This window comes from Cuculus canorus, chromosome 1, assembly GCF_017976375.1.
Source record: "Cuculus canorus isolate bCucCan1 chromosome 1, bCucCan1.pri, whole genome shotgun sequence".
Lineage (NCBI taxonomy): Eukaryota > Metazoa > Chordata > Aves > Cuculiformes > Cuculidae > Cuculus > Cuculus canorus.
The window spans coordinates 138,355,587-138,371,444 of NC_071401.1; the positions used below are offsets into that span (position 1 = coordinate 138,355,587).

The following is a 15,858-nucleotide window of genomic DNA, read 5'->3' on the forward strand; positions in this document are numbered from 1 at the left end:
TAATAAAACTTAAAAAATGGGGAATTTCTTTGACAGTTGTAAAATACTTTTTTTTGAAATGATATACAGTGAGCAAAGAAAGTAGCTAGATGTCAATCCTAGCCCACATAACGGACTAGCAAATCTTTCACTGAAGAATGACAGTATACTTATCAATAAAATTGTAAGAAAATTTATTTCACTTCATGATGTCCTGTTCGAACAGATTGCTTCTGTGGTTAATAAGGAAAACATTGTTAAGATAACATGTTTCACTTCTCTGGAAGCATTAGTCAATTTGTGTTCCTGTGGCTAATTGTAATACAGACCACACTCAATCGGCATGGTCCATACAAATTGGACTGAAAAGTATGCAGATGATGGATGTTGAAATACTGGTCATCATTAAATTAGGATGTTTATAATGAGGCCTTCCACAGACTAGTTGAGTCACACAGCATTTAGTATGGGATTTATTAGTGATCTGAAATAAAGTGCAAAAATCTGCTGGTAAAAGTTGCAGGGAATTGTATACCAACAAATGTGAGCATGGCTTACTAACACACACCAAGCAGGGCTGACAGATAACATGGTAATTTAATACATAACAGCTTTACCGGATTTGATCAGAGTTTGAAGAGGCTACAGGTCATTTGCAGTCTGGCGCTTAAACTGAAAGCTGGGCTCCAAAAAAAAAAAAAGAATTGTTTGATAAAGGAAAAAGAAACACAGCAAACAGGATACCACAGAATTATATTTATGTTGTACATTTGTCTTCACATTGCAACATCCACATTGTTCGTTTTGTGACAAGAATTTCTAATAATTTTGAATACATATTTACTATATAATACACTTTACCGAGAGGCACTTCCAGTAATTCTGGCAAAAAGGAGCTTCATTATAGTGTCTAACTTACAAAACAGTAAAAATAAATAATGTTTATCTAAAAGATTTTTTTTTCCTGTACAGAATCTATTTTGTACAAAACATTTATCAGCCATTAACTAAATCACTTAACGAATACTTGTGAAGAGAATATATTAAGTATTGCTACATGTATCGAGTGCAAGATACTAGTGAAAGGAAAAGAATTATTGTTTATGAAAATCACCTAAAAATACAAGGCCTTGTTCCTGAAGTGTTTAAAAAGGAGAAGCTTGGTTACAACAATATTGACAATATATAAATATAAATTAACATACGTAGTACTTAGTGAAAAGAACACTGTGTTAAAAACTGGCGTGTACAAATCCTGAACAAGATGGCACTTTTCTGCATTGCCATGTTGGCTGGCAGTTCTTTTTTAAAATATTGCTTCAAAAGAATTATAAAGGTACACAAAATCCTTTTCAAATAGAGCTGTATAAAATTACATTCCTCCCCTTTTCTCTCACTTTTTGAAGTGAAAAAAATTAATTAATTTTGAAGTACATGGGTGATTTGCAGAAACTTACTACTAGAGCTGAGTCTGAATGAACATTATAAAACAATTTTGTCTGAAGCGCGGTGCCTCAAGGTCCCAGGCCAGGAGTCAAACCTCGTAGGATAGGATGTAAAGTGACCAAATTTCTCAATGTTTTCTGAAGGACTAACACATTGGTTGGCCTTTTGGGAATGTGAAAATAATTTGTATGATTTGGCCCCAAAATATGGTAGTGGGTCAAGCCTTTCAATTATATCAATACACTCAAAATTTCCATTCAGAAAGTGTTTTGATCTTGCTGGTTTCATTTCTTAACTACTTTCACCAAAATGTAGGTTTTGTGGTTTTTTTTCCAAATCACTACTTCTATGTGATGCATGTTCTTGCATATTGTTACTCCGATGGCCGAACTGTATTAGAAAATAATTATTATTTTTGTAAGGTACTACTTCCACAGGTAGAGTCAAAGGTTCAAAATGTGTTCCTGGTGGACAATGTCCTAGATGTTTTTCTATCAAAAGCACTAAAAAGAAAAAAAACTGCCACCCATCAGCAAAAACATTAATCTGTTAAAAAAACACAACCTACAGTATGAATCACTTTTTTTTTTTAAAAGTGAACTTAAATTACTTTCCATCATGCACACATTACTCAAGAAAAGAAGACTTGACTTTAGAAAAGTAATGACCAAATGTGTCTGACATGGTTGAAATATTAAAAACATCATCAACACCACATAGGAGTTATTAACGTCTTGTTTGATCTTTTAGGATACCATCTGCAGTACTGTATAAAGGTTTACAAACATCTGAAAAAGAAAATTTTGCATTCAAATACAGATTTTCATCATGTGTCAGAATCAGGCTGGAGTCTTGAAAGGGAAGGGTAGTTTTAACAATTGATAGGCTTTCTACCTAAAGCAGCAGGTACATACACAGCAAACCCCTTACAGTTTTCTCTCTGATCAGATTACAGGCTTTTTTCCTTCCTTGTTTTATGGAAATGTGGGGGCAAAATGACTAGGGATAGGGGAGACACCTCTACCGCCAACAAAAAAAAAAACCCAAATCTCAATCGCTTTTAAATAAATAATTAAAAGCAAAAAGCAATCACTATTTCACGTTAATTGTTTTTCAGTGTTATGTGGGGTAAAGGAAGAGAGTGTTGAAAACCAGAACATCTAAACCCACTGCTGTGGGGCTATTGCTGTGAGCAAGCCACAGCAAGGGGGGTGTAGAGTTGGATTACATTTATTATAAGGTATCTTTCCAGCTACTTTAACAATAGCCCTCTGAAATTCAGCATTTGTTCTTTACCTCCCACCAGTTCCTACCCCTGTGCTGTGCTGCCTGGGATCCTTCATGATTCACAGGCCAACCAGTACAAGCTCAGCTCCCTCTGTGAGCTCAAGGAAAAGCAAGCTAACACACGTCTGCCTTGCTGGAGACACAGCACACACTGTGTTGCTTGTTTGATCTGATTTATATGTTTTTTGAATAAGGACAAGGACAATCATAGAAGGATATATGGCCTACAACTGTGGGAAGGTCCCTTATACCTGCACTTACGCTTTCACATAGACAGAAAACCGAAATATTTGGGTTACCTCATCTAATTCAACTCTGGGATGCGCTACTTTCCACACCGGTAGATTTTAGTGGTGCTCCACGATGCACATATACCATCCATGGCAGAATAAGTCTCATCCATTGTCCCATTTCCACACCTCAGACTCAACACTTTAGAATGTTAAGCATGGCTTTAGAAGTAAGAAACAACCAGCGCATGGTAGCCACCTGAAAAGCTCAACTGAAATAAATATAATGGTCTTTTTTTCCCTCCTCTAGCACCAAGAAAGGTATTCTTCAATGAGGGAGAATTAAACTGTTTCAGTCCAAAATCCCTCTCAGTTTACTATATCCTTCAGCTTGACAGACCACGGCCAAGGCCAGTTGGTTAAACCTGAACTCACCGCCTTCTAGGAGGAATAGTTTTACATATGCAAGCAATCAGGACAATTTTTGCATACAACTTAAGTGATGCTGGCAAGCTTTCAAGCTGCACAATGCTTATTGTCATTTCAGTTTTAGCAAAGGCAAAGGAGTATCATCAACTAGCTTGAGGTTTTCCTTCTCTGGTCGTTGTGAAAATGAGCTCTCTAGAAAATACACCCACACTCCTCTGCCCGCAGGCTCCTGAGGAGCTTGAATTGTCCTTAGAATTCAAGTAGGTGCTCAAACGGGACACATCTGCATCCTGCCAGGGAGGCGTGATGCATTTGTCATCAAGAGAACACCTGCCTGCCAGGAAAATCCCACTAATGGCCTCTGAATAAATCATAATTAGGATGTAAATGGAGGACAACTCTCGCACTGCTCCTTCCAACATTGCCAATTCAATAACTTCCACAGCAGGTGCTAAAGCCTTGCTTTGATTTACCTCCAGAGGAATGTTCTTTTGCTAAATGAAAGTGACAAAATTCAAAGAAAGATTTATCATACTAAGCTGCTCTCAAAAGTACCAGTTCTATTTTGCTCTAATTCAAATTTTGCCTCCAATAATCAATATTTTTTACTAGTGCTTCCAGTGATTTCTTAAGACAGCTGTCACCTTAATTTCAATTATTCCTCTATGTGTTCAAAAACACTTAACATATATTTTTCTTCAGGAGATCTGGACACTCTTATTTGTTGACCCACCTAAAAATATGAAAAAAAAGAAGATTCTCCCACCCTGGTTAATGGAACAACTATCTTCTCCCTAATGCTGCCACTATTTTGATTAATGCTGCAACATCAAACTGTAATTAAAACCCCAGAAACTCCATGGTTACTTCACTTCAGTGGGATTATGTTTTGTTTTGAAAGAAAAATTAAGCATGTTGCATAAGTCTTTTGCATAGTGGACTAGAACTTCCTCTTCTCTTTCCTACGAATTGCCAGTTTGACTTTCTCCCTGTATGTCTACAACTCCATCAGCCTGATGATTAATTACATCAGTGTTGTGCTGCAAACTGAGGAATACCCATGTTCTCAGGCCAGTGTCCAAGCCTGACTCTGGAAAAAGCAAGCAGTCCTCCATTCCTGCCTCCCAGCTGTGGTGATTGCAGTAGACCTGGGAGAAGCATGTTCTCTGCTCTGAGCAGGATGCTCAAGAAATTCTCATGCTCATCCTTATACTGAAACCTTTCTTCCTTAAAAGTGCAATGCTGGAACACCTCAACCATACCAGTACTTGAAAAAGTAATAGGAAATATCATACATTTGTATGAATCACAGGTTTTTCAACAGTCAAAAGCATCTTCATTCAGAGAAAGAAAAGCTATAGATTATCACCGCTGATCTCCCAATCTATTGAGCAATATTTCTGTCAGACAGTTCATCTCCAGAACAAACCACAGCACACCCATGTTGCCTCTCACACACTTGAATCAGTTGGTGCATCTCCCTGGGGTATTTGCTGGCCAAGCACCTTCTCAGGATCCCAGCCCTGGGCACAGCTGGGTCTGCTGGACTGCCCAGGCTCACACTGACTGACATATCTAGCTGTGCCTATGGAAAGTCAGTGAGAGAGTAGACCCAGACCTGCACCCATGTTCAATAGCAAAGCCCTCATCATCATCAGGACAGGATCACAAGACACAGACCAAGCAGTATGTGCCAGATCATAGAGTCACAGAATAGCTTGGTTTGGAAGAGACATTCAAGATCATCTAGTTCCAACTCCCCCGCGATGGGCAGGGACACGTCCCACTAGATCAGGCTGCTCCAAGGCCTCATCCAACCTGGCCTCCTGGGAACACCTCCTGGGATGGGGCAGCCACAACTAGGCAACCTGTTCCAGTGCTAATGAGAGTTTGCACAAGTACTTCATTAGTATCTGGATCAATCGCAAACTTTTTGCTGCATACTTAGGGCAAAAGTTTCTAAAGTGCCTAAGTTTCATTCTGAAACTCAGCAAAATTCTTTAAGATCCAAAGATCCCAAACTGGTAGGGCTGTCACTGCTGACTACCTAAACTGACAGCTACCCCACACCTACTCAGCTCACAGTTCAACAGCACGGGCACAGCATTGGCTGTGAATGAGCACAGACTGCGACACAGGCTTGGCAGTCCTCATGGGCTATACCACTGACTGATCCTCAGTTTGGCAAGATTCTCTGCCTCTCCACGCTGCATTCTACATGCTGAGGCATTTCTGAAGGAAGAACAAAGAAGAAAATATGGGTCCATAATTAAAAAAAAAAATGTATCCAAAAAACAGACAGAAATTTATAATATTTAAAAAAAAAAATAACTTAATGTCCACCAGGGAAAGTATAAAAAGGGAGCTGGGTAAAGAATTTACTTAGAAGAATTTATCAGAAGCTTTACAGAATTCCTTCCAAATTCAGACCATCAGGATATCAAGAACTTCTAACAGCAGTGCATTAAGAGTAAGAGTCCCAAATGCATCCACTCAAAAGGTCCTGAGCAATTGCAATCTTGGATTTTACCTGATGATTCAGAGAGATATTCACACATGATGTTAGGGTAAAACAGTCATTTGCTATGAGAGCCAGCACCTCACGCTAAGTCATAGGGGATGCCATTGGTTACACACAACCCTTTCTCCAGCTTTCTGCAAATGATTTTATTCACAGAGGAAGTGAGTTCAAAGCACTGCCAAGAGAACAGCAAAACCCCTTTTTCCTAGCAGAGTCTTGCAACTTACTTCTGACACATGGCTCACAGCATCTCATTAAACACTGTCTTTGTACTGGAGGAAGCGGCTGATTTTCAGAAGTGATCATCAACTACGTTAGCTCAAAATGAATCATGTAACCTCAAGGATTAGAGGAGTAAACTATGACCCTTTGAACATGGTAGAAATTATTACTTCTAGACATAGGTAGTTCCGGGTTTTGGGGAACTGGAGTCTCAGACTGCTTGTGACTCCTCCTACAAGAAAAGGTAATAAAAGAAACAGTATGGGGCTTTCACACCCTCTGCTTCTATGTGTTCCTTCCAAATATATACAACCGTAAAAACCAGTCCAATCCTTCTCTCCTTGCTTTTAAGGAACCAAAAACTAAAATATGTAATTTTTTTTAAACTGCAAAACTGTTTAAATGGGGCTTGCTTCTTCTAGTATTTAACAAACCTCTTTGCATAGTGCACATACTAGAAACCCATATGAGCATTGTAAACATCCTACCTGAAAGCTGAGCACTCCTGACAGAATAAAATTCTTTTTATTTTCTTTATCTTCTTTTTTTTTTTTTTTCAAAAAATATCACAAAGGCTGTGGTTTATTTGGGGTTTGCAACACGAAAGGACTGCATAAAACAGAACACTGAGGTCTAGCTTCCAAAAGGTTGCTGCAATTGCAGATCAAAATATTTTCGCCACCTTTGGACTAAAAACTGTTATAACCCCTCTAAAAATTTACCTGCTTCATTATCTATTAAAAAAACCCAAAACAAAAAAAAAAATGGAATTCACATATTTGATATAAAATATCTCTGGTATTTTCTTTTGTGTTATATTTAAGATAGCATGGGATATTTCTTGAACATTGCCTGCCAGAAATGCACTGCAAAGGCTGAAAATCAGATTCAGGAGGAGTGCACACCTGCAGAAACGGCATTCTATTGGTAACTATTCTGATGCAAAAAAAATCGTAACTTCTTACCAAGTTACCCGCTCCCAGCTACTCTGGCTTCTTCACTGATACTCCTTTCAGCCTGGATAAAATCAATCATCATTGATTTTAAGCCTGTCAGCAATTCCTTCACTATATAAGACCTCAGTTAACCAAACTGCCTCCACAAACAGGCTCGTGTAGCAATGCAGCAACAATTTGTGACAGCTGCACTGGCACTATAGAAAGAAAGCTTAACAAATTAAAAGCTAAAACCGATTATACCTAACGGCAACCAAAAATGAGGTAGGGATAACTTAATAATTTCATTTCAGCACATTTTTAGGATAATTTTTCTCATTTCCACCCCGTGAGTGCCTGCTTAGAGGATTATATGGAACTCCATTTGCAGGACTGGCCTCATTCTTGAATACCTCTTCGTAATTTTACCAAGTATCCACTAATGCCTTCTGCAATAACTTACTTTTTAACTTTTTTACTGCCTTTTTTCTAGCAAAGGCAGAATTAAAAAAAAAACAACCCAAAACAGTCCTAGTGATCATGCACTCAAAATGGAGAAAAAAGTGCCCGCAAATGTGATATTTTAAAGCATTTCTGTAAGTTTAATTTTTAAAGGACAGAATGAGGGATAGTAAATTCTTCTCATACTATAAGTTATGCATATCAATTGTACAAGAAAACTCCAAATACAGTGATTAATTGAAGTGACTGGAGAGGTGTGAAAACGGTGCAAGCTGGAATTGGTGGACACTTGCTGAGATCTTGGAGACATCTTTCTCTTGTTTTTAATCAATTCCACTAGATCCTTTCCCTTTAAGATAATAGTGCAACTTGGATCTTTTCTTTTCTGATTTCATTGAAAAACACTAAATATTTCTGCTGATACGAGAGTATTCAGAGTCATGATCTAGTCACTCTGTTGAAAGGTAAATGCCTTCTCTATTGATAACAGTAGGATGGGACAATATCGGGCAAATGCAATCAATAAGGAGCTAGAATCCTGTTTTCCAGCAAAAGCTCACTCTAATGGAAGTGCAAAGCAAGAAGAAACTCTGGAGTGACAACACAGATGCTGAGTGGCTTTGATAGTGAATGTTTTCCAACATTTTTGGGGAGGTATCAATAGGACCATGAATATGGTGAATACATAAAAATAGCAAAAAAAGATGGATGCAATGTCAGAAATTTAATATAGAAAGGACTTCTACAAACCCTTGCTTTCACAAGTGTTCTCACATAAGCAACTCTCTTCTTGGCAAGGGGCTGCAGGATTAAAATATAAGATGCAAACAAAGTTAAATGATTTTCGAGAGATAATGAACTTTATATATATAATTCTTCTTGCGGGAACAAAACTCTAATTTGTGTGGTACTGGTTGGTGCCACCAGTTCCAAAGAGCATTAATATTTCAAAGCCTTGAACCTGTAGACCACTGGCTTCCCGGAAGGGTCTATACAAATTACTCAAGACTTTATTTGTTGGGTTTGGAAAGGGCTACACTGTATAAAAATGTTTTTGTATTTATTTTTTAAAAAAATTAGCTTTACAAAAAAACTTTTCCCTTTTTTTCTTTTTCTTTTTTTTTTTTTCTTAAAGTTATCATTATCTACAGGAACCCATAAAAATTTTTCCATATTTACATCTAGATAGCTAATCATTGACAAATATAATATCGTGAAATAAAATATTGAAAGTGAATATCCAACCTTTTAAATAGACATTTGGCTCACAGCAAAAACAACAGAGAAAACAAAAAAACAGAACACAAAAAAAAGATCTGCTTTTCTTACAGGCTCGACCTTCTCCTTTCTCTTAAAAAAAAAGAAAAAAGAAATAGAGTAAGTATATTGGTGGGATCAAACGCGCTGCTTCTAAGTAGAATGCCAGCAACAAACTGCTCCCATCCAGCACACTGAGAAGCCAAGTTCTCTGAAGCTCTTGTGAGTGGTTGCTGAGACACGTAAGTGTCCAGTCGACGCAGGACTGGCATCTGTCCCCCACCCTGCTCCTAATGCATCATTTGCTTTTACTCTGAGGAAGGGCATAGCCCTCACATCCCCCTTCTTTTTCTCTCAACAGACAGTAGTTTACCTTTGTTCTTAAACGATACCTTTGGCCACTGATGCATGGAGGCACAAGTCAGGGTAGGAAGATGACAGCATGCCTCTAGTTTCCAAGTACGCACATACATTTGCTCTCTTTTCCCTCCTGCCTGAACACACACACTGCCCCACACAGCCATTCATGCACTCAGAAGCATTCAGAGGGTCAGGTCCTCTCAAGGGGAACAGACCAGCATGCCACACAGCCCCTTATAACCCCCTTTTGAAAATAAATTTCTTGGCACATCCCTTTCACCTTCACCAGCAGTCTTGGAAGTGCCGAGGAGGAGGAAGAGAAAGAGGTAGAGGAACCTAGACAGCCAGATGGGACTAGGCCAGCACCTTGGGCCACCACAGTCCCCGCTGAAAGGCTGCTGTCTACCGCCAGAGTGCAAACTGGGACTTTGAGGGCTACGGGGAATGCAAAGGTCCTCAAAATGGTCTCTGGTTCCCTTGTGGGCACAAATTCTCTAAAATTCAGGGCTTCTGTTAATTTTCATTTATCAGGACAAGTGCTACAGCTAGTCTAATAAGATCTCAAACTATGCTATTTTACATTGCATCCACTTACACTCGCAAACGCCCTTTCACACGCACACGTATATGTTGGCAGGATATATCACCATTCATATAAAGCTTTGGAACTTTTATCCCTCAGCGTTAAGAGCAAAAGCTACTTAACTGGTACTGTTAACTGCAAATGTGCTTTAGAAGCAGTATTTCTTTAGATAATTTTCTTCTGTAAATATCACAGTGACCATAATATACCATTAAATGTATTTTGCTGAAGTGTGCAGCCAATAACCCTGGCTATATATATTTATATAATTCCACCCACTCTCAAACCTCTTTAAAAAACGTCTGTAAATCTGGTGTCGCAGTGTGAAAGCTTCTTTGAGCATAGGATTTTAAACAATAAACAATGTACCTCACCATAAAAAGGAAAGAGAAACAAATTAAACAGCTGTAGGCGCATTAACCCATACTTCTACAGTGTTGTGTCTAAATGCTGTGCTGGCTTGAGAAAGAGTCTGTGCATGAGTCAATCTATTAAAATACTGCTGTAAATATTGTCATTGGTTCGGTTCTACAGTTGTGTTCTCCTCTTCATCCCTCTTGGGCTTCCCTTTCTCCTCCTCCTCTTCCCTGATGGCCTGGATTTGTTCTGAAGATTGGTGCAGTGTTGATTGCTCTGGTCCTTGCTTCTCTGTCCCGGCTAACCTCTCCTCATCCTCAATTACTTTCTTCCACATTTTATGGTTCTGAAGCAGGTGCTGAGTGATCTGACAGTAGATTTTCCTCCTCTTGAACTTCTTCTTTCCTGTAAAATACCATGTGATGTCAGTGTACCATTTTCTGTGAAGGAAGGAAAAAGGACTGAAGGAGTAGGGAGCTGACAGGGTGTACTGTGACATGTAGGAACTGCAACAAGAGACTTTTAAAACCACAAACTTAAACAGTCTTAAAATTCAGCAGGCCATGCCTCTCCAGACCTTTGGGACAGCAAACTGGCATCCTGTATGGTTTTAGCCCCACTGTCATCCCATCATAAGCTGCTTGCTATCCCTGACTATGCGGCTTAGACAGACAGCTAGTACTTAAATGACTATGAATAAAACATATTGCCGATATGTTTCTGTCCATTTTTTTTAATATCAAATACTTAAAGACTCTGATCAACCTACTCCCTAACACACACATTCAGTTCTGTGACACACCCCTGCCACCCAACAGATCGTTGCTGATTGCCCCAGAGAAAAAAATTTGATTTTTGTTTTTGCCATAATTTACCTCTGATCTGAGCTGTGCTTTAGAAGGATAATCACTTAGTAAGCATTAGTAATCACAGGAGGGAACCCATTCCTATGTTTTCTTTTCTAAGTCAGAGATTTACCACTCTACCATCTCAGTGAAGATGACCTTAAAGCCTTTGCACAATATGGCTTTGGCAATACAGTCTAACCACTGAAGAAGTCGTCATGTAGTCAAATACCATGAGGGATCTCACTTGTCTTTGGTTTTGAACTATCAGTCCCGTGCTGATAACCTATAAAATGTTTTTGCCACTGTTAGTTCTCATGGCTCCTGACAGTACTGCAGTACAAGTGTTTTGCTGTCTGAAGCGTGGGTTTTTTCTGTGTCAATATAGAGCGTTCAATGCAGATTGTTAACTCCTTAACAGTACAAAGCCTGAAAATTTTTCCTGGTCATTAACAGTGTTAATGGCAGTCACAGAAACGAAATAACAACCCCTCCAAAGACAACTGCTGATTTCTTTTTTAAAGAAGGTGACGTAGAGGAATGTTTTGTACCAAATAAATTTGCGTGGATTAGTATTTGCAGGTTGCCTAAAGTATGTCTGTGTCAGGATCCAAAACGTTTAGCCCTTGAAGCTTTTGAAATGGAAACAAAGCACTTTTCACTGAGCACAGACCAAATCCAACTCAATCCTTCATTAGAAAGTCTTTGGTTCCCTGTAGGAGACCTTCAGGTTCAGCACTAATAAGAAGCCCCTACCCTGCCAATACCACAGCAGGACATTCTCTCTTGGGTTTCCCAGGTGACCCTGCATCTTGTTGCTCTCTGGAGACACTAGTGAGCACTTGCTGTGGTGTTAAAATTTGTCTGAATCACTAAAGACTGAGCCTGTTTAATTCTTATACTTGCATCAGAACTTCGGGAGAATTACATGTTCCTGTTTAATAACAAAACTAATTTTGAGCTACCTTAACATTTTATAACTCTTAAATCTAACTCAACTGCTTCAGTGAATTATCAGGACCTAGCTGGAGTGTTTTCTGCCACAATTACATTATCACTGGCCTAAAAGGCAATTGCATCAAGAATAAAAACATCTCCACCAATATCTACACTACTCATAGTACCTATGCATCTGACATCTTAATCTTTTGTTTCACTGAGAAAGTCTAGAACATCCAAAACTGTGTTGATCATAGATATAGGACATGTAAGACCCCTATATTGACACAAAAGATGCTGTAGGTTCCTGATCCAAATCCACACAGAGAATTTAGGGAACCAGAAGAAAACAGTTTGGAACATTGTGCACCCCAGATTTGGTAAGAAGGAAGTAGGAGGACTTTGTTTTGATATTTCAAAACTTCTGATACATATATTTTTAAGGCTTTGAAGAAGACGAAGAGCCTAAAAGCACCAATTGAATAGTAAAGTACTGTTATGGAGCAGAATGTGAAAAAGAAGACAACTAAAATATGGTCTGTTTTCAATGTGACAAGTCTTAATAATGGTCTGTGCTTTTAACTTGAAAGCAGCATTGTTGGACTTGACTAGCAATGGTACAGAAGATAAGTAAATAGAAAAACGAGATGAAAGGAAATTGAAGATTTCAAAGTAAGGTTAGACGCTCCAATGGATAAATGAGAACATCCTTCGTCTTTCTATTCAATAGAGCAATATCAGTTTCAGGCTTTGAGGTCTATGTTGGCTAACAAATACATACGCTTACCCCCGGCAGGTAGTTCCATAAATGCCAATCTGCCACAGAAATATGTTGCTCTGCCTGCTATTACAGAGCTGATATATCAAAAGGTGCTAAAATAAACCTGTGTGTGTTAGACTACTTAATGTCTGCTCTTCTCAACACCACTTTTTGTGCATGTGAACTGAAACTTTTTATGTGTGCAAGTGCACATGCGAACAACAGCAATGATTTCTTAAAAATGGTCAGTTCTGCACATCAGCAGACATAGATTTTAGCTCTGAGTCATCATGTTCATGTGACTTATCGCAATCATCAAATCTTTCTGCTTTTCAGCTTTCCCAACAGAAAATAGGGATGACACTCAGTAGGGCATGGAAGTGTGTGGGAAAGAACAGAAAAAAATAGGTTGTTAAGAGAAAAAGCTACGTATCAGTATTTCAGTAGTGCACTTAAAGCTGGTGCTTTCTAGAAGGATTACATATAGGAGAGGGAGAGAAAGATGACCCAGAGGAAGGAAATAAAAGAACAGTAGTAAGAAATTCAGCGGGAGAAGGAACACAAAAGAGAGGAAAAGGTAAGGCATGCAGGATCAAACTCGTAAAAGAAACAGGTCTACAGCTGCAGCCTTTTTTCTTACAAATCACTTCCAATGAGTTCCTGAGATGATCTTTCAGAGTACAAAGTTTCCTCTCAGGATGACAAATGTCAGCACTATTGCCCACCTGGAGTAGAGGCAGGAGACTATCAGTTTTAGTTACTGATTAGCCAGAAGGGCCAAGTGATGCAGCTTCCAGCACACAACACAGCAATGCTCAGCAATGCCTATTCTCTCTCCTCTCTTCTCCATCCAAATTTCTTTTTCTTTTGCATTACAAAACTTCTATTGCTAAAAAGTTTTTTACTGCATCAGCATCTCAGAGACTCATTCTATTATTTCTGTACATCATGCTAACTCACTGGAACAATGAGTGATTTCCTTGAAAAACCCTCTCCCAACCATCCTCGGTTCAACTGAAATTGTTGCAGTCTACAAACGTCACTGCTGAAATAGTCTAAAAAGCCCTTACGCATAGATAGGTGATCCATCACCAGAAACCTCAACTGAAGGCAGAAATGAGTTGCAGATACGAACAGCAGTGCATATTAGCCTTGAAACCATGCAGACCCTCCATAACCAACGCAACTGGCTACATGCCAGGTTCTCCAAGGACACCACTGAATCACTGTAAATCTGGACAGGGCCACATCGAGCCTGACCAGTTCAAGGTCTCTGTGCTTCTTCAATACATCTGCTTAGCTTTTGGCCACAATATAGAACTTGCTGAAAATTGTAAGTGTGAACAACTTACCAGAATCAGCATTTTCACAAGTTTCCATTTCTCCTGTTTCTTCCTCTTCATGCTCATCAGTGTCTCCTGATTCATCGCTATCTTCTATCCATTTTCCTGGCATCAGCCCAGCTGAGTCATAGGAATTACACAGTGGTCCCACAATGTGAGTGATGAAAGATTCCTGGAGGTGTGCCAGCTGAGGAGCAGAACGATCCATGAAAGGACTGATTGGCAAGCCCAGGCTAGCCTCTTCATCACCCTGGAGATGAAAAATAGGAGTAATTTCTCTGAAGTAAATGAAAAGAAAACATGTCACAAAAAGGAGTAACACACATCAAACCAACTAAAAAATGATAAAAGAAAAATAATTCAACTCTAATGCCACTACCTTAGCATGCCAACATGACATTTCTACAGTGCCATCATGTCAAGTCATTAATTACAGTTCTTTCCTTGTAAGGTGACGCACTACTGACAGTGTGAATTTAACAAAAATGTTAGTTAATGACTGTGCAAAATTATGCCCACCACCCTTTTCCTGGACTTTACACTGAGTATGAAAATTTGAAAATTATTTTTTTTCTCCATTAAAACATTAGTTTCAAAAAATCCATTCTGATTTTGTGGCTGTTAGCTCACAACCTTGTAGTCAGCCATGTGTACATGGAACAAGACTGAACTTCTACAAGCAAGGGTTACTTCATCAAACTAGTTTTCTTATTTATTTTGTCCTTACTATACATAACAGGCAGAGGTTCTGTATTTGTTATGTAGGACTATTAGAATGATCCCTATGAAAGCAGGGATTACTCAGAAGAAGTAAATCTTTTGCATAAAACCTTTTGACTTCTTGCTAGCTTTTCTTGGGGAGAGGTGGTAGAAGGGAGTTATGGTAAGACTTTTTTCCCCCTCGTCTCATGATGTAAAGGAAGGTAAAGCTTTCTTGCAGAACCAAGTGTGCTGTAGTCACTCATCCTCACCACAGCAAAGTTCCTGGTGATATCAATTCGTCTGCAGCTGAGTACAGTTTTCAGGACTGGATGCCATCTTCCCAAGAAAAAATCCAATCCCCTAAATCAAGCCTGATATAGAATCATATAATCATATCATCATATCATAGAGTCGTCTGGGTTGGAAGGGACTTTAAAGATCATCCAGTTTCAACCCCGCTGCCATGGGCAGGGACACCTTCCACTAGGTCAGGTTGCTCAAAGCCTCATCTAATCTGGCTTTGAATACCTCCAGGGATGGGGCACCCATGACTTCTCTGGGCAACCTGTTCCAGTGCCTCACCACCCTCACAGTAAAAAAAAAATGTCTTCCCAATATCTAATCTAAATCTCCCCTCCTTCAGTTTAAAATTGTTACCTATCACTGCACTTCCTGATAAAGAGCCCCTTCCCAGATTTATTGTAGGCCTCCTTTAAGTACTGGCAGGCTGCTATAAGCCTGGAGCCTTCTCTTCTCTAAGCGGAACAATCCCAATATGCAAATTAATGTTTTAATACAATACAGAGTTCTGTATTTGAGAACATAGATTAGCATTTGGTGACACAGTATCAGCTCCCATTACTTTACAGATTGCTAGAATTTATCACCTTGTAATCTAAATTTTCAATAGTCACGGACACTGTATCTGGTCAACACCCTGTCGATATCTGGGAAGGCTGAAGAACAAGAGTTAAATTTTGAGGCATCTACGACAAATGTCTCATTTCTGGTGTTTTGTTTTGTTACTTCTATAATAACCTACCCTAAAATTTTATGTTCAATCATCAAACACAAAATATTAATGTTAACAAAACAAAGAAAAATGCCATCCATTCTTGAAACTGCAAGCAAATTAAGAAGACGTGGCAGCTTGCTCTTCTTTACAATATCTGTGATTTCCTGGCTGTAAGCTGTCAGTAGT

The 15,858-nt window shown here is 39.0% G+C and overlaps 1 protein-coding gene across 2 annotated transcripts in view; it reads right to left on the reverse strand.

Annotated features, from left to right (window-relative positions):
- Positions 1-7,543: 7,543 nt before the first annotated feature.
- PDE3A (phosphodiesterase 3A) overlaps positions 7,544-15,858 on the reverse strand; it is a 258,155-nt gene continuing 249,840 nt past the window's right edge. For both annotated transcript variants that reach the window (XM_054056250.1, XM_054056251.1), the window contains exons 15-16: positions 13,965-14,205; positions 7,544-10,473 (exon numbers count right to left, since the gene is read on the reverse strand). In XM_054056250.1, coding sequence (XP_053912225.1) covers positions 10,226-10,473; positions 13,965-14,205 — 489 coding nt within the window. In that variant the 3' untranslated portion in view covers positions 7,544-10,225. The remainder of the gene's footprint in view (positions 10,474-13,964; positions 14,206-15,858) is intronic.